The sequence below is a fragment of the Girardinichthys multiradiatus genome, chromosome 15, assembly GCF_021462225.1.
Source record: "Girardinichthys multiradiatus isolate DD_20200921_A chromosome 15, DD_fGirMul_XY1, whole genome shotgun sequence".
Classification (NCBI taxonomy): Eukaryota; Metazoa; Chordata; class Actinopteri; order Cyprinodontiformes; family Goodeidae; genus Girardinichthys; species Girardinichthys multiradiatus.
The window spans coordinates 26603051-26620022 of NC_061808.1; the positions used below are offsets into that span (position 1 = coordinate 26603051).

The window sequence follows — 16972 nt, forward strand, 5'->3', positions numbered from 1 at the left end:
CAGGAAAACAATTAATGTGATTTATGGTCTGACAGTGAGGACAAAATGTTGTGTTGCATTGTGTTTTACCAACCAAGTGTGTAAGTATCTAGTTTTAACTGTATATCTAACTTGACAGATACAGCTACAGTCTTCAATAAACTCCCGTCATGTTCCTGTTTTTGAGGTTTTAATGTGTAACAGTAAGATAAAATGCTAGCGTGTTTCCGCTCTGTTATATGACTTGTTGATAACCCGGCTTATAACATGTTTCAAAGCGGTTCCAGGTAATTATGTGAACAAAAAATGTTCTCTTGTTTTATAAACTGATCGCCTTGCTTTTAACGTTATAACTATGAATAAGTAGTGTTTCAGATACCCTCTGTGCAGCTCCTTCTCCTACCCTGAGTACTATCTGTATACTAATCCAATGGTACAGAACAGACAGGAAGCCAGAGCAGCCAAAACAGTCTGTACCTGAATGTGAACATCATTATAAACGATGAACCCTTTGAGAAAACCCAGATTCACTAGATCAACGAAATGATGTGCACTGTGTAAAATGCAATTTGCTGTCCAAAAATACCGGCAAGGCAAATTGCGGCCGCACGTGTAGTTGTGCGTGCGACAAAATCCCAGACAATCGACAAAAGGCATCAGGAGTGGAGTTTTGTCAGATACGATAATACCCATCATTTAAAAACTCTTTGATCAGGACCACAATCCACTATGTGGGATTGTATCGGGACATCGCTAGATGCAAGTTATGGTTAGAAAGTTTAATATTCTTTTAAAGAAGTTGGCTTAACAACCCAAGAGACTTTTGTGTCAGCAGTCACTCCTATATTAATGTTTTTATGTCTGCCATCCACTTCTCCCCTATATGACTTGTTAATTGAATTTGACATTTTTACCCATCTGCACAGCAGCACCACGAAGCTGCCCACTTTGGCTGAAATAGTCATTAGCATCTTGTTAATGATGATTTGATGTCCCACAGGGCTCCGTCCAATTACCCATTTCATATCACAAATGTGACGTCAGTTGAAAAAAGGAGATGCAGACGTCTGTTGTAAATCTTTCATACCATCACAGGGCTCCAACAACACAACTCCGGAGGTATCTTTACATCTGCTTCCCAGACGTTTCTGGCTGTCACCACTCAGTACTCGTCTCTTTTTCCCTCCCTTTTAACACAAATTATAGCCTCCCATGGGGGGGCCTGTTTACTTTGGAAGGGGCCAAATGTTTATTCTGCCTGTGGTCCAATGGTTCCGCCCGCTGCTCATCATATGATCGTGTTATTAGCTCTGTAATTGTAGACCGCCATTATATCAGAGATCCTAACGTTGACGTCACATAATCATTTACTAACATCTCTCTTTAGTGGTTTTGTGAGGAAATAAGGTAACAGCCTTGACTTAAAGTTTTGCCAAGTGTTTGAGTTGCTTTGGACATTTAAGGGATGCTCCCAAAGTCCATCACGAAACACCCTTTTAGAGCTGTGTGTTTATTTTTGTGTGCATGCAATCCAGGTCTATGTTGCCAGATGTGGTAGATGACTTCAGACTGATTAACCCCTACTCTAAAGGCCACGAAGCCATCTTCTACTCGTTCTACGTTTTCTTCATCAAGTTGGCCGCCGGCATCACCCTGGGAGTGTCCACTCTCTGCCTGGAGTGAGTCTCGATTACTATGTGACATATAGCCACGCAAAAAGAGAAGTACATCCACAGCACGCTTGTTTTATGTTTCAGGATACAGTGAAATGTAATCTGGTCCTTCCTAAATCTTAAAGAATGGCAAATCTCATTTTAATCTCAATATGTACTTGACTAAAGCTAAGCTAATATGCAGAAGCAGTGTGTGTAAGAACTAAATACAGCCAATATTTCAATACCTTATAGAACCTTATTTAGCACTAATGCCTAAAAGTCATTGTTTCCATTGATCATTATCAGACATTAAAGATAATTCAGGTTAATGAGGTTTACAGTCATTTGTTTGTGATCTGCTTTTTTTTTTAATACCCACAGCATTTCAGTCAGGTTGGGTTTTCCACTGGGAAACGCATAATTCTTTCGGTAGATTTAAAGATGCATAGATCAGTTATGCTGCCAGACTATTGTCCTTACATGTAACTCAAGAATACTTTTGAGTATCGAACAGTTTATGGTTGACTTCCTGACTCCAACATACGCTCGTTCTGTGATTGCCAAACAAGCCCAAATCATCATGCCTCCACCACCGCGCATAACAACTGGTGTGAGGTCAATATGACATGTTTTTTTTCAAACATGACACTGAGTTACATCAGAGATCTCTACTTTGATCTAAATATTTTATATAATGTTCTACTGTATATTTATGTGTTTTTTTTTTTTTTTTTAGAAAAGAGAGTGGCTTTTTGTTTTGGCATACTGTTTAAAAACGACATGATTAATGTTGTTTTTAACTGTTTCTAATTGAACTGTAATTTTATTGCATAGCATCGCTACCTGAAAGTTGTCCAAACTCTTTGCCACATCCAATATTTAAATACAATGAACAAAATCTGACATTTGTTAAATAGGGTCTCTAAATCATTGTAGATCCAAAACATAAGGTTTTTTGGGCCTGTTTTCTATTTTCTTGCTTAAGAAAAAGTCTATTTTAAGCATCAACAGGATATGGGTCACATTTATATTAAGCCAAGTTTAATGAAAGGTGTGTCCAAGTCTGTTTTTGAGTAAATGTCGCTGGGGGGTCTTGTGTATTATTAAAATTTCAAAGATAATGGACTGGCGACCTGTCCAGGATGTGCCCTGCCTCTTGTCCGCTGGACATAGACATGACCCTGCATGGATAAGTTATGGATGCACTAAAAAGAAGCAAAAAACATGGTTTACCTATTTATTTTGAAAGGCCTTGCATTAGTGGAAATCTTGCTTAAAAACAACTAACTCATACCACCTGTAATTTGAGGTTGCAGGCTGCACACATCATTTCAGGCGGCACACTTTAGTCACCCCTGCTGTGGAGTACTAGATGTAGCTTTATCATTTTATCTCGGCTGAACCTAAACTTGGGAGTTCAGATTCTTTGAAAATGAACTCTTAACCCTTCTCACATTAATAGATGGAACCAACTGCATCAGTAAGACCACAGATGAAGTATTTGCTTTTTTTGCATTTCGTTGACACACACCTGAATTCACCACAGTAGCATTCTAATAGATAGGAAGGATTTACTTCGTTTTTTTTTTTTTTTTACACACTGCTTTTGCATTTTAAATTTGTGTAAATTTGTGTTTTAAATTCATGTAGTGTTTAATCTTGAGGCTGTACCTCTGGTGACTCTGGTGAGGACCAAATCTTGTTTTTTATACTTCTGATGCATAAAACATGTGACTCTACATTTATTTCTAGATTTTGCTATATCGCTTGATGTATATCACAATAATGTTTGTCTCAGCATAAAATAGATTTTCCTAAGAGGTATCATTTGGCGGTTTTGCAGCTTCAGAATTGTTATTTGTTCTTATGACCTGTATTTAAAGAGAATCTGTGCATCTTCGTAGGTTTGCTGGGTATAAAACTGGCAGCTGCACGCAGCCCGCTCCTGTGGTGTACACCCTGAAGCTGCTGATTGGCGCCGCACCCATAGCCTTCATCGTTACAGGGTTAATGATCCTGGTCTTGTATCCCATCAACGAAGATGTACGGCGCAGGAATAAACTCTGTCTGGATGAGCTACGGTGTGTAGAAATCATTAACGCACAACTGCGGGAAAAACTCTAATCATTCAACTCTGTCCCACGTTTCAACCTCGAAACAGTCGCAAGCTGTCGTGAAAGACTTCCTGTAAACATTCGTGAGTGGGGTAAATGCTGTTGTAATGTGGTAGCAGTATGAAATTGAACCTGCCAATGTAAATACTCAGGCGGAGTACAAGTATCTTAAAGATACAGCTCGGAACACATATAGTTAATTTTAACATTTAAGGTTTATGGCCCTGAACTCCATTCATTTTATTTGCTTCTTCATCAAGCTACTGACAAAACTTTACAAAGACAAAAATCAACCTGCTGGATGTCTTTTGGTTTTGGTAAAGGTCAGAAACATATTTCTTAAGTAAGTAGATCAGATCCTTCAACAGATTAGTAGGTGAAAGAGCCTGGAAAACCTTTTGCTTGGAGGCGTTTCCCATTCCTCTTATTAGAAAGCAAGGAGCTCAAATACAGAAGACCAAAATGCCACGATCCAACAAAAAAATTATTAGGTTTAGACATGTAAAAGTCTGAATAAAACAAATTTAATTTCCCTTTGGGATTAATAAAGTATTTTTGAATTGAACAAATACATTAAATAAAATCTCTCTCTATATATATATACAGGTCCTTCTCAAAATATTAGCATATTGTGATAAAGTTCATTTGTGATAAAGTTTATTTTCCATAATGTAATGATGAAAATTTAACATTCATATATTTTAGATTCATTGCACACTAACTGAAATATTTCAGGTCTTTTATTGTCTTAATACGGATGATTGTGGCATACAGCTCATGAAAACCCAAAATTCCTATCTCACAAAATTAGCATATTTCATCCGACCAATAAAAGAAAAGTGTTTTTAATACAAAAAACGTCAACCTTCAAATAATCATGTACAGTTATGCACTCAATACTTGGTTGGGAATCCTTTTGCATAAATGACTGCTTCAATGCAGCGTGGCATGGAGGCAATCAACCTGTGGCACTGCTGAGGTCTTATGGAGGCCCAGGATGCTTCGATAGCGGCCTTTAGCTCATCTTGAGTCTCTCAACGTTCTCTTCACAATATCCCACAGATTCTCTATGGGGTTCAGGTCAGGAGAGTTGGCAGGCCAATTGAGCACAGTGATACCATGGTCAGTAAACCATTTACCAGTGGTTTTGGCACTGTGAGCAGGTGCCAGGTTGTGCTGAAAAATGAAATCTTCATCTCCATAAAGCTTTTCAGCAGATGGAAGCATGAAGTGCTCCAAAATCTCCTGATAGCTAGCTGCATTGACCCTGCCCTTGATAAAACACAGTGGACCAACACCAGCAGCTGACACGGCACCCCAGACCATCACTGACTGTGGGTACTTGACACTGGACTTCTGGCATTTTGGCATTTCCTTCTCCCCAGTCTTCCTCCAGACTCTGGCACCTTGATTTCCGAATGACATGCAGAATTTGCTTTCATCCAAAAAAAGTACTTTGGACCACTGAGCAACAGTCCAGTGCTGCTTCTCTGTAGCCCAGGTCAGGCGCTTCTGCCGCTGTTTCTGGTTCAAAAGTGGCTTGACCTGGGGAATGCGGCACCTGTAGCCCATTTCCTGCACACGCCTGTGCACGGTGGCTCTGGATGTTTCTACTCCAGACTCAGTCCACTGCTTCCGCAGGTCCCCCAAGGTCTGGAATCGGCCCTTCTCCACAATCTTCCTCAGGGTCCGGTCACCTCTTCTCGTTGTGCAGCGTTTTCTGCCACACTTTTTCCTTCCCACAAACTTCCCACTGAGGTGCCTTGATACAGCACTCTGGGAACAGCCTATTCGTTCAAAAATGTCTTTCTGTGTCTTACCCTCTTGCTTGAGGGTGTCAATAGTGGTCTTCTGGACAGCAGTCAGGTCGGCAGTCTTACCCATGATTGGGGTTTTGAGTGATGAACCAGGCTGGGAGTTTTAAAGGCCTCAGGAATCTTTTGCAGGTGTTTAGAGTTAACTCGTTGATTCAGATGATTAGGTTCATAGCTCGTTTAGAGACCCTTTTAATGATATGCTAATTTTGTGAGATAGGAATTTGGGTTTTCATGAGCTGTATGCCAAAATCATCCGTATTAAGACAATAAAAGACCTTAAATATTTCAGTTAGTGTGCAATGAATCTAAAATATATGAATGTTAAATTTTCATCATGACATTATGGAAAATAATGAACTTTATCACAATATGCTAATATTTTGAGAAGGACCTGTATACACAATTGTGTCATTAATTTATTAAGAATATGATGTAATCAGCGTATATCATCCGTTAAAACCTCAATTTAATATATAACATTTAAATAATTACAGATGAATTTATTATTAATATTATAACTAAAGTGTTAAATTGTCGCATACAGTTAAGTTAAAAATGATTCATACCTCTAGCAGATTTAGATTTCAAGTAATGTTTTAATTTTACCAACATGTTTCTTCTGACTGGAAGTAATATTAATGTTTTGAAGAGAGAGAATCAGTGGAGGGATGGTAAAGATTAGGGTGATGGCAAGGAGGCCTTCCAGCCTCAAATACTTGGTGCTCATCAGAAATTTTTTTTTTTCCAAAATAGCACTGGAAACATGCAAAAAGGTGGTCAGAAATTTTAACAAGGGACTGATTTCTTGCAGTTCCGTAAAGGCTTTACATTGATTGTCGAGACGAGTATAAATAGTTTTCAACCCTATTTCTTGTTAAAATGTCAATACATTCTGGGAATCTTTTTCCAAAAACACCTCCTGTACATTCTGTTATCTTCTGTCTCACTTTCATAGCAAAAAAATCTTGGCTACATGGAAACAGTTTTAAATCTAAATCCTCCAAAAGTTGGAATAATTTTGCCTTCATTGCTAGTCTGGAACAGGAGCATAAGTGTACTGCCATTTTTTTGGTCTCTCTCACTTGGTTCATGTCTGGCCATATTAATTGTCCCGTTTGAATGTAAACCTTTATTTAAGACTGAGACTTTGAGTGCTGTGGAAAGGATATCTTTTCTGTTTTCCTACATTTGACGTTTCCTGCATCCTGGCTTGTCTTTAAACGTGTCATACACAAAGATCACCACATTCTTGCATACATGTATTGTAAGCTGTGGCCAGATAACCCAGTCTTATAGAATCAGAACATTTTGCCTCTTGTAGATTGATGACGAAAACAAACAAAAAAAAAAAAAAAGGTGGTTTGGGAAACCTTGTGTATGTTTACTTTCTACCCATGGTATGAATGTAGCACATCACTGATACTGATGTCTCTCACAGGAAGCAAAGCATTGGCTCCACAACTTCGGAAGATTTGAGTAACGCGTGAGCGGGATGTTGGAGTGAATTCACAAAGCCACGGATTCCAGTCATGACGCTGGAAGGTTGCTGTTTGGTGTATATTACACTGTCAATTGGAAATTGCTTTAATGTAAACATTTTTTTGTTTTATTACCACACATACTGTATAGTCATCTTGAATATATAAACATATAAATAATTTATATAAATGAATGTATATTATTTGCTGTGTTTAATACTACGCTGTTATTTATTTATGATACACATTTACAAACAGGAGATGAATAAACGCCGTAGAGACGGGTTAGGACCAAACACATATGCGGCTCTTGTCTTTCTTCAAAGTGGAGGTATTGCAAAGGAATGTATGGACATAAAAAAAAAAGGGGCACTAGTTGTAAATAACATTCACCCTTCACCATGGTAAACAAGAAAGTACACCCTCTTTCAACTCTAAGGTTCTATCCCTTAGAACATCATACAAATAATCTGGTCTTTACTCGGTTTTACTCCTAGAAATTAGCCGCCAGAACCACAAATGCAAAGCAGTTTAATCGGTAATCAACCGGCGAATGTTACCACATTGCCAAGAAGGATAGACAACAGCAATGCTATCAGACAAGCGCCTCCTGCTGCCCATCGGTCTAGGAAGGATTGAGATTGCCTCTGAATAAATCACAAAACATCTGGAACAATGTCGTTTGGAGAGATGAGGCCAAAGTAGACATGTCTGACCATCATGCACCATTTCATGTCTGGACAAAACCAGAAACAGGATTTTGGAACAAACATTTAGTAATTTTTCAAGCACAGTGGTGGATGGGTGATGATTTGGGCTTGTATAGCCACTAGCCTAAGCACCTTGCATTCAGTTATGAACTCTCTATACCAAAGTAAGATAAAGATAAATGTGAGACCCTCTGTCCAACAGCAAAAGCTGGGCCCAAACTGGGTCATGCCACAGCACAAAGTTCCCAAACAGAGCAGCAACTGTGCAACAGAATCTCTGCAGTAGACAATAATCAATGTTCTGCTATGACCCAGTCAACACCCAGACCTCCATCTGAGTGAAACACTGTGGTGGGACCTAAAGAAGAGCAAGTCTGAAGTCCTGCACAACAATGTGAGAAAGTGATAAAGTCGTGCTTAAACCAAGGTCAAGTTATTTCTGGTAAAAAGAGTTCTACAGGCATTGAATTATGGGGTGTACTTAGTTTTACACACACAGCTTGGTATTTCAAGCACCTTCAAACAGTTGAGGTTAGATTTATATATTTTAGAACAATAGTTGAAGACCACATTTGCCTTATGTCCTTAAAAGTAAAACCCTATAATTGAAATGTTACTTTCTTTTCAACAGACTACAGTTGTATAACCTTAAGAATATTTGTGGAGTGTTGCACCCTCTTGTGGTCAGATACATTACTGTCATCAACAAAAAAGCGCCTTCTTTTAAATGTGTTAAGAATGAGTAATTTTTCAGGTAAAAACATTAACATTGTAATATTTAGGGTAAACTGTTAAGCATAAGAGTCAAAATCCAAACTTTTAAGAAGTAAAAACTAAATTTTATATTTATTTAAATTTTAAATTAATCATTTGGGAAGAAATGTCAATACTGGTTTAAGGATACTCTAGGAACTGTTGCCTTTTTTTTTTTTTTTAAAGGAGGAAGACTATAACGACTGCATCGCCAAAAAAAGTACTTATTAGTAATCTCATAAAAAAAAATAAACATACAAATCTAGTATATATATCCGAAGGACAGCCTTTTGAGGAGCACGTTTTTTTTTTAACCATAAAAATATAATTTGCAGTATGAACAGTGGTTTTTTTGTGGCATTGAGATCGCAGATTTGAAAGTCAAAGAGAAACACCCCTATGCGAGTCCGTACAGGTGTGTGTCAGGAGCTGCTATGTGGAGGTCTCTGCAGTCGTAGGGTTTTGGCTGGGGGCTGGACTGGATGGGCAGGAATTCTCCGGACTTCCAGGAGTCCGCAGGGTAGATTTCCTCTTCCCGTTGCGCACTGTCAGTTCATCTTTGGGTTTAAACGTCAGAGGCACGAAGCCATCAGCATCTGCCACAAGTACGATCCACAACGGTCCTGGAAAAGAAACACACAAGACTGTTGCCGCTGCTTTCTCCTAATTTACCCAGTGGAAAAAAAATGCTCCATACTGTAGTTAAGGAGAGCAATAACTGGCTGTTGCCCAGCAAAGAGAAGCTCCCATCTTGTTTTTTATATTTTATTTGTTGATTCAAGAGAAGAAGGCACCAAAGATCTGTCCAAAATCAATCAGCCGACAGCACTGAACTACAGCACAGTTGCCCTGATTTCCTGAAAAACTCCAAGAAACTGCAATAAAACTGCCTTAAAATATACGGGCCACCAGCTAGATCCCGTACAATTAGCGATGTAGGGCAAGCTTTACATATTTAATCCAGAATCAAAAAAATAATTTTTTTTAAGAACTTTCATCTTTCATTCTTTACACCGCAGACTACCAGAGCGATTTTGATGATTGTGTCATTTTAAATTTTGATGATGACTCAGTGATGTTCAGTCTTCTTAGAAGCAATGATGTCAGTCAGGGACCTTTTGTTAATAAATGTATTCACTTTCTAGTTACTAGTTTCTAAGACAGATGAGATGTGCACAGAAAAGCATAGCAGTATATGTGATAGATAGGCCCAAAGCCACAGTATGAGAAACATCCTTATAGTATGATGCCTGGGCCACCATCCTTTGCTGTCGTTCCAGTGTACTGGGGGCTGAATTCAGTGTGTTTGACCAACTGCCTGCAGCTCCTAGACCAAAAGAACAACCTATCTTCTATCAGTTTCTCCTCAGGCCCGTCCATGTCATCTTCTGACTGCTACAGGACTCCCCGGTAACTGTAGACCTTCTTTAATCCCACTGAAATCAGCAGATCATTGACTGATTCTTTGCCATTTTGTCTCTACTCCGATCCGTTCGAACGGTAGTTTTCGGGTTTTCTCCACCTCTTTCTGGTTTGGGTTTCCATTTTTAAGCATTTGAGATCATATTAGCTGAGCAGCCTATCATTTTCTGTGCTTCTTTATATATTTCACCAATATCTCACCAATCAATATACTATATCAAAGAACATTGTTCTTCTGAAAAATGTCTGGAAGAAGCCATTTTACAGATTTTCAAAGAGCAACACATGTACAACTTTTCCTGTTTATGCTGTTAAATAAGGGCCACAGGTTTGACACCTATTTGTTGATAAAACAAACAATTAATCGGGTTAGTAATGTTGGACTTCTGTTATTTGAACACAACTGCACCTGAGATTTTGAAGGTTGTAAAGCTGATGAGTCTGTGTTGCATTTACTGCCTCTGTTAATAAATCCCTTAGTGTTCTTTTTGCCTGACTCTTACACCGAGTCGATTTTAACCTTGTCCTTTATTCGTTGGCATTAACATTTTAACACATAAAGGCTAGGAACTCTCCAGGGTTTTAATAACATGGGTGTATACAGCAGAGGTTACTATCTGACCCGTTCAGCAGTTGGGTCATGAGGAAGGCCACTTCCATCCTGGCTGAGTGCACCTATCCCCTTCACTTTGAGTTTCAGCCCTGGGCCTTGGGCTAGCTCTTATTAGAAGAAAATAGATTTAGAAACTGCTTTATCTTCACATTTATCTTGCTCATAATTTTTGGTTTTAGGTGCTTTTATCATTCATTAATATTATGAAACATTGATTGTGAGAAAAGATTCTGTCACTGACACATTGCCTGTTAATCTGCTGGTCCTTAGATCACTGTATTTCAGGAGCTACTGTCTTCATCTGCAGTAATGCTGCAGAAATTATATCATTATATATATATATATATATATATATATATATATTATTTTGACTTGTAGGTGTAGTAGAGGAATAGAAAACCAACAGATCAAATCGTTCATTGAAAGGCACATGTTCACAATAACATTTCCTTTATTCTGTGAAAATTCAGACAGTGAAGCACAGTGGCTCAGGCATCATGCTATGGTGCAGGGGCCCACTACCTGCATGCCAGGTATGATGGAGCCCTCTACAATACTTCAAAATTGTTCCTTTATACTGAAGTAAAAATGCCCTTGAAATAGGTCGAAACAAAAACCCCAAACAGGCCAGAACACGATCTGCATCTTGGTTCCGGACCCAACAAGATCAATGTTATGGAGCATGTCCTGGGACCTCTTGGGTGACATCAAGCAGGCCGTTTCTGATGTGTAATGTAGTTCAATTGTCTCACAGGACCCAGAAGTTGCCGGACGTTGGTTGAATTAATGGAAAGCAGTTCTCAGAGACAGCGGTTATACAACTAATTAAGATTTCTTGGAGAATTTGTCAGTTTCTAAAGTAAGAGTTTGTAAAGAAAACTGCTGACAAAGCAACTTGTTGAAAAGTCCAATATTCGTTATCCTTACTTTCTGTAGTGTTAACAAATCTGATTATTTTTTTTCTTCCCTGATTTTGAAATAGAGTGTGTGGAGTTACCAAAGCATTTGTTTTTATTGAAATGAAAGCTTTAATTATAATTTTCAGCTTTACAAGTTTTAAAACACATATTTTGAACACAGCTTAATATCTGTACAATTTTGAGTATTATTATAGTCTCCCATTTCTCCTACAGAACTGTCCTTTAGGAAATATATGAATACTGTTGAGTTTAGATGAGTTTTATTGTCAGAAGAAGAAAAAACCCAAAACAAAACACTTTGCCTATTAGGATTGATAAGCTGCTTTTGTTTTAAACCTTGTAATCTGATCTAGGCTCCTAATCACTTCCAATAATAGCTGAGGCGTGTTAACAGAAGAATAATGTCAGACTATGTTGTCCAGGTAAGAATCTAGAACTCTTTGAAAAGGCATTTTATGGAAAAAAAACAAAACATTTTTATCAGCTGTAGCTAAACGAAGACCTGTAAAGACCAGACTGCTCCTGGTTGGAGTGGGGAAGCTCATCGCACGAGGTTTCCAAAACCAGTCGCAAGGTGGGACCTGCCTAAGAAGACTATGAGGGGTTTTCCCCTGGTGGTTTCCGTTGGTTAACCCTACACTGTCTGTCACAACATGGTTAATCTTATAAGACACAGAGGGCTTTGAAGGCAATGCCGATTTTTGCTTTGAAAGTCAGACAAAACATACATTACACCACGGACGTGGAAGAGAGGACGAGACAGCTAACAAATGGTTAGATTTCCTGCTTATTGTATTTGTTGGCCTTATTTTGATAATAGACATCTTTTCAGCACATACCGTACATCATCTCCACAATGTTAAGATTGAAAAGGTCTTGGATGGCACGCAGACAAAGCTTTCCATCACACAGGAGCACTGGTCTCCTCTCGTCGATGAACACGTTCTCTGATAACTGCTTCTACATTTGAACAAAGAGCAACAAAAAGTGGAAATCAGTACCAGTTCTTCTGTAAAAGGCCCATTAATATGTTGATATGAGGTTGTAGTTAGAGAACAGGACAATGGATAGGCTAGATGTACCTTATCAGTTGTGGTCTAAGAAATGCAGTAAGGACAAAAGGACTGACTACATTACCTGGCACGTGACATTGACATACGGGGGATCAGTTGCGTTGGGATAGACCGTTTGGGCCTTTTTGCCGTTCTGTGTATAATCTCTGATTTCTTTCAGGCACTGCTGCACATCTGCGAAGCTTGTATTAAGCCTTTCCATGTTGTGAACAAGCTGCTCCAGGGAGCACTCTCTTGCCTGTCCGGATGTTTTCCCTGGCATCGGCAGCGTCGGAGGCTCCGAGTGAATCTTCTCCGCTGGCTCAAAGCGAGGAGAACTTGCCCGGCTGGAATCTCTGCTGGCCTGGCCTCCCACCGCCAGGCTGGCCATTCGATTGACGTGGTCCATGTCAAAGTTCTCAACTGTGATGGACGAGGTACTGGACGAGGCTCTTTCTGGTCGCTCAGAGACGTCCACGGAGCTGGTGATGGAGCTGGGTTCGTTGCTCCTGACCTCCTCAACCAGCCTGCGTCTGCTCGCGGGCGAACAAACTACCCCCCTTCCTGGCAGCAACAAATCTTTTATCCCTGGGCGCTCTCTGTCATCCTTTGACAGGTGCTCTGAGTGCCTCCTAATCCCTGCGCAGAAATTAGAAGAAGACTCGTGGTTGACACCAGAGGGGGATGGTGCATTAGCTGTTCCTCCATCGTATATAAGCTCTTTGGCTATGAGGCGAAGAATATATTTGTCCGTGTTGGAAGACGGAAGAAAGGCAGGATCGTTAGACTTCTGCTTGCCCACCATCAACAGCAGCACCTTGTCATTGAGGAAGCAGACACCTTTGGGCCTTTCGTTTATCTGCAGAGAAATCTGCTGAATGTTCGGCATAGCGGAGGCTGTGATACAATACACGAGAACCATGTTGCAGGTATTGGAAGCAACTGCAACTGTAGAGGCACGAGGATCAAAAGCAACAATATCCGGGACCAAAATCCCTGGAATGCTGACTTTTTGAGTGGTAGTTACCTTCCTCTCATATGTAACCAGAACGAGGTGTGAGCTGTCCTGCCCAGAACCAGAAATGGTGTCCCTGCGGCGCAAGTGAATAAGTGGGCTGGGATCCGAGCGACGGTGCCTCGCCAAGAGATGGGTAAGATCAAAGGGGCTTGAGCTGGGGATGTATGATCTCTCTGACTCAAATGACCTCCTCCTTGAATCCTGAACGCTATCATCATCTGACATGACCACGTGCGAGCCCTGGCTTTGTAGAGGTTCTGTCTCTGTCGGCAGGTCAAAAGCTATGCCAGAGTTCAACCCACATAATTTATCAAGAGGTAGCTCTGTAGCCACAGCTACCTGAACCTCCCCGGTGGCCTCGATTGCACAGATGTAGCCCCCCACGTCAAAGATGGGGCAGAAGGTGCATGCCACCAGACTTTTTTGGATGTCATTCCAAATGAACGAATGAAGAGCACTGCCTATAGCCACCACCAGGCGCGTGCCATCCTTAGTCCAACAAGCGCAATGAATGAGTCCACTACCTTTGATGTCTGCTTTGATCCTCCTGTTGTCCACCCTGACAGAAAACAATACGGATGTGTCTCGCTTCGTCAGCACGGCCAGCATGTCCAGTTTAGGATGCCAGACACAGCCTTGAGAGAGCAAAGGGAAGGGCTCACTCATTTCACAGGTCTGCGTGCACAGCAGCTTGTTCTGCTCAAGGGCACTGAGCTGAAGCTGCCACACCGTAACGTGTTTCTTATGCTGGACAGCCAGGAGTGCGGGGGAATCTGAGCAGCACAACGGGCCCCAGAAGAGTCCAAAGACATGCTCAAACTGCCCGATAACATTAGTGTCTCCAAACTTCAGCTCGCCATTAAGGAAGTAGAGAGCCGTCAGGCAGACCTGCTTTCCATCTGTCCATGCAATCCCGTGCACAGGGTGGATGGCTTGGTGTAGCGTGTTGAGTCCGCTCCTAAGCAGCTTTGCCTTACCAAGATCCATCCTGAATGGAATGAAGAAAAAGCTTAAAAAAACAGAAAGAGGAAAATGTTTATATGTGTCAAAAAGGAAGAAATAATTACAGAGACCAACCTGAGCTGGTCTTGCAAAAGGGTCGCTGTTGTTACCTGTGCAGATTAAGAACAGCAAAAGCCTCTCCTGTGTCTCCTCCCAAGTACACGCTTTAATCCCCCTCTGCCTGAGCTGAGGCTGTCATGACGAACACCTACAGCTGCTTATGCCGGATGACCTTAACAACATACAGTTAGGAGCCCAGGGTATTAACAATGCTATGTTGAGTGGGTCACCACATCGTGTCCTTTCTTAGATATGGTGAAAGTAGTTTGTGAGCTTTACAAATATAGATCTTATCCTCTTCTTCATAAAAAACAAGATTTAAAATTAGACAAGCAAATATAAAACAGCAGTAAATCTGTTACCTTAAATTATTTATGGAGAAGATGTAGCAAATAAACGAAGTCTTTCACAAGATTAGTTTGAATGTTAATTTAATAAGATCTTATTTAGCTGCTATTCATGGTGACCAGAAAGCTGAAATAAGGTTTATATTAAAAATTATATCCAACAGTGTTTTCTATTCCTCACAAATACACAATGACAATAAATGTAGAGCTGAAGCATGCTGAATAAAAAGGTTAAATCTCTTAGGAGTGTATTTGGACCAATGACATCACTGGAGGCACAGGAATCGGGCCGCTCAGATGGTATTTGATCTTTGACCGATTTCAACATACATTCAGTAACATTCGAGTTGCATTTGAGTAGCAAAGCGTACCTTGAGCGACAGTTTGACTCCAATGAACCCATGTAGGATAAAATGGTGGATAGCAAAGCTGAAGCAAACAGTGTCACTGCTTAGAATTCTGTGACCAATTTCTGATCTATTGTTTTGTAAAGCTTTGATCTGCCGCTATCGATTTTTGGCAATTCAAATTTTCTCTTTAGGAACTATGATATAAGCAGAACGTCTTTCTAAATATTTTTCTAGCTTTCCTGCCATGAGGTCATTAGCTATTTATATTAGAAGCAGATGCAACATCACATGGTGCGTGTGAGAGAGCACTCACTGTAAGACTTATACTTTAAAACAAAGACAAAATGCTTAAGGAGTTGACATTTTAAATATCTTTAGCATTTTATATTAGCAATTAGCATGTTCAGTGTGGCTGGAATTACAAAAACACCAGTCTCTGAGTGTATAATTTTGTGAATATAGACCCTCTTAACTCTGAAATTTCAAAAAGGCTGCCAATATTTCCAGTATCAACCTGTTCTATGATAGACAGACTAGACTTTCAAAAAGATCAAACTTTGATGTATTCCCTTTCTGTTATCTTCTGAAAGTCATGATCTCTCTCAGTCTTCTGTAGCTGAATGAAACTCAGACGTGTCTCAACACGTCTCTGATTCCACTGACTTCATTAAACCCTTTACTAAAACTGAAAGTAGCTAAGAGTGAGTCTTTTTAAGTTGCTGTCCGTGTGTCATGTAGTGCTTAAATATGCTGCACTCTAGAAAAAAGGTCAGGCTTTTCAGGATGCAACTGGCCGGTCACAGGTCAGGCTAAAAATCACTCAATTCTGGTCACCAGGGCATTTATCACTGTATCTCTACTAAATACATATAATAATGAACTCAGGCTATTCCAATTTGCCTTGTTTCTGTTTACAAACCACATCTGGTGTTCTTTTGTTGCCAAATGTTACAGATCCATTTGGCTCAACGTTATTTAGTAAACACCGAAGCCTATTTGAAGCAGGAATTTAACTAAAAACATTTAAATAATGAGGAAAAGGACACCCAAAAATATACAAATACACTTAAAATGACTCTGATCAGCTACCTCCTGTGATGTCACAAAAGGCGTGTGAGGGATAGATTGTATCTTGCTTAAATGGGAATTTTCAACGAAATGGCAAAATAAATTGTAAAACTGATTATGACATGATCTCTAGGTCACACGCTATTTCTACAGCGAGTTCACAAATTTTAGAGAAAAGTCTGGCTAGTAGCTTTAAGTTGTGTAGTCAAATAATGTACAAGACGACACAAACATGCAGCTCTACTTAAAGTACACCTGAAAATACAACAGCCGCCTCAGACGAAAACATGATAAACAGATAAAAAGATATTTTCTTCACTTTGTTACCGGTTGAAATGTGCCTCCAACGTTGCTCTGTAAATGACCCGGAAACAAAACTAACCGTACTTGTGTAGGTGCATCGTGGGATATGTAGTTCGTTTACCAATACTCTCACGTTTACTTATTTCCCTGCTTTATAAAGTTGCTTTCAGGACAACAGCCGTTCCTTCCATTGGCTGGAAAATGAAACACATATTTACCCTTACCCAAATTTGTATGTAGCAGGAAAATAAATAAAAACGGCTAACGTACAATAGGAACTAACATCTGCTCTGTGAGGCGCAAGACGTATG

General features: G+C 39.9%; 2 protein-coding genes across 5 annotated transcripts in view; one reads left to right on the top strand and one right to left on the bottom strand.

Annotated features, from left to right (window-relative positions):
- The window catches only part of mfsd2b (major facilitator superfamily domain containing 2B), a 42062-nt gene extending 34719 nt beyond the window's left edge, over positions 1-7343 (top strand). For both annotated transcript variants that reach the window (XM_047387450.1, XM_047387451.1), the window contains 3 exons: positions 1515-1658; positions 3539-3715; positions 7004-7343. In XM_047387450.1, the coding sequence (XP_047243406.1) occupies positions 1515-1658; positions 3539-3715; positions 7004-7052 (370 nt within the window). In that variant the 3' untranslated portion in view covers positions 7053-7343. The remainder of the gene's footprint in view (positions 1-1514; positions 1659-3538; positions 3716-7003) is intronic.
- LOC124881708 (WD repeat and coiled coil containing) lies at positions 7240-16926 on the bottom strand. 3 transcript variants are annotated; one of them, XM_047387449.1, is made up of 5 exons: positions 16686-16926; positions 14609-14765; positions 12599-14519; positions 12301-12421; positions 7240-9129 (listed from the first exon to the last, which is right to left on the bottom strand). In XM_047387449.1, exons 3-5 carry the CDS (start codon positions 14516-14518, stop codon positions 8939-8941), a joined length of 2232 nt encoding a protein of 743 aa, XP_047243405.1. In that variant the 5' UTR covers position 14519; positions 14609-14765; positions 16686-16926; the 3' UTR covers positions 7240-8938. The 3 variants fall into 3 exon arrangements, with proteins under 3 accessions (XP_047243405.1, XP_047243404.1, XP_047243403.1); XM_047387448.1 differs by having other exon boundaries at positions 14644-14765; positions 16686-16924; XM_047387447.1 differs by having other exon boundaries at positions 12599-14540; positions 14644-14765; positions 16686-16924.
- Between the last annotated feature and the right edge of the window lie 46 nt (positions 16927-16972).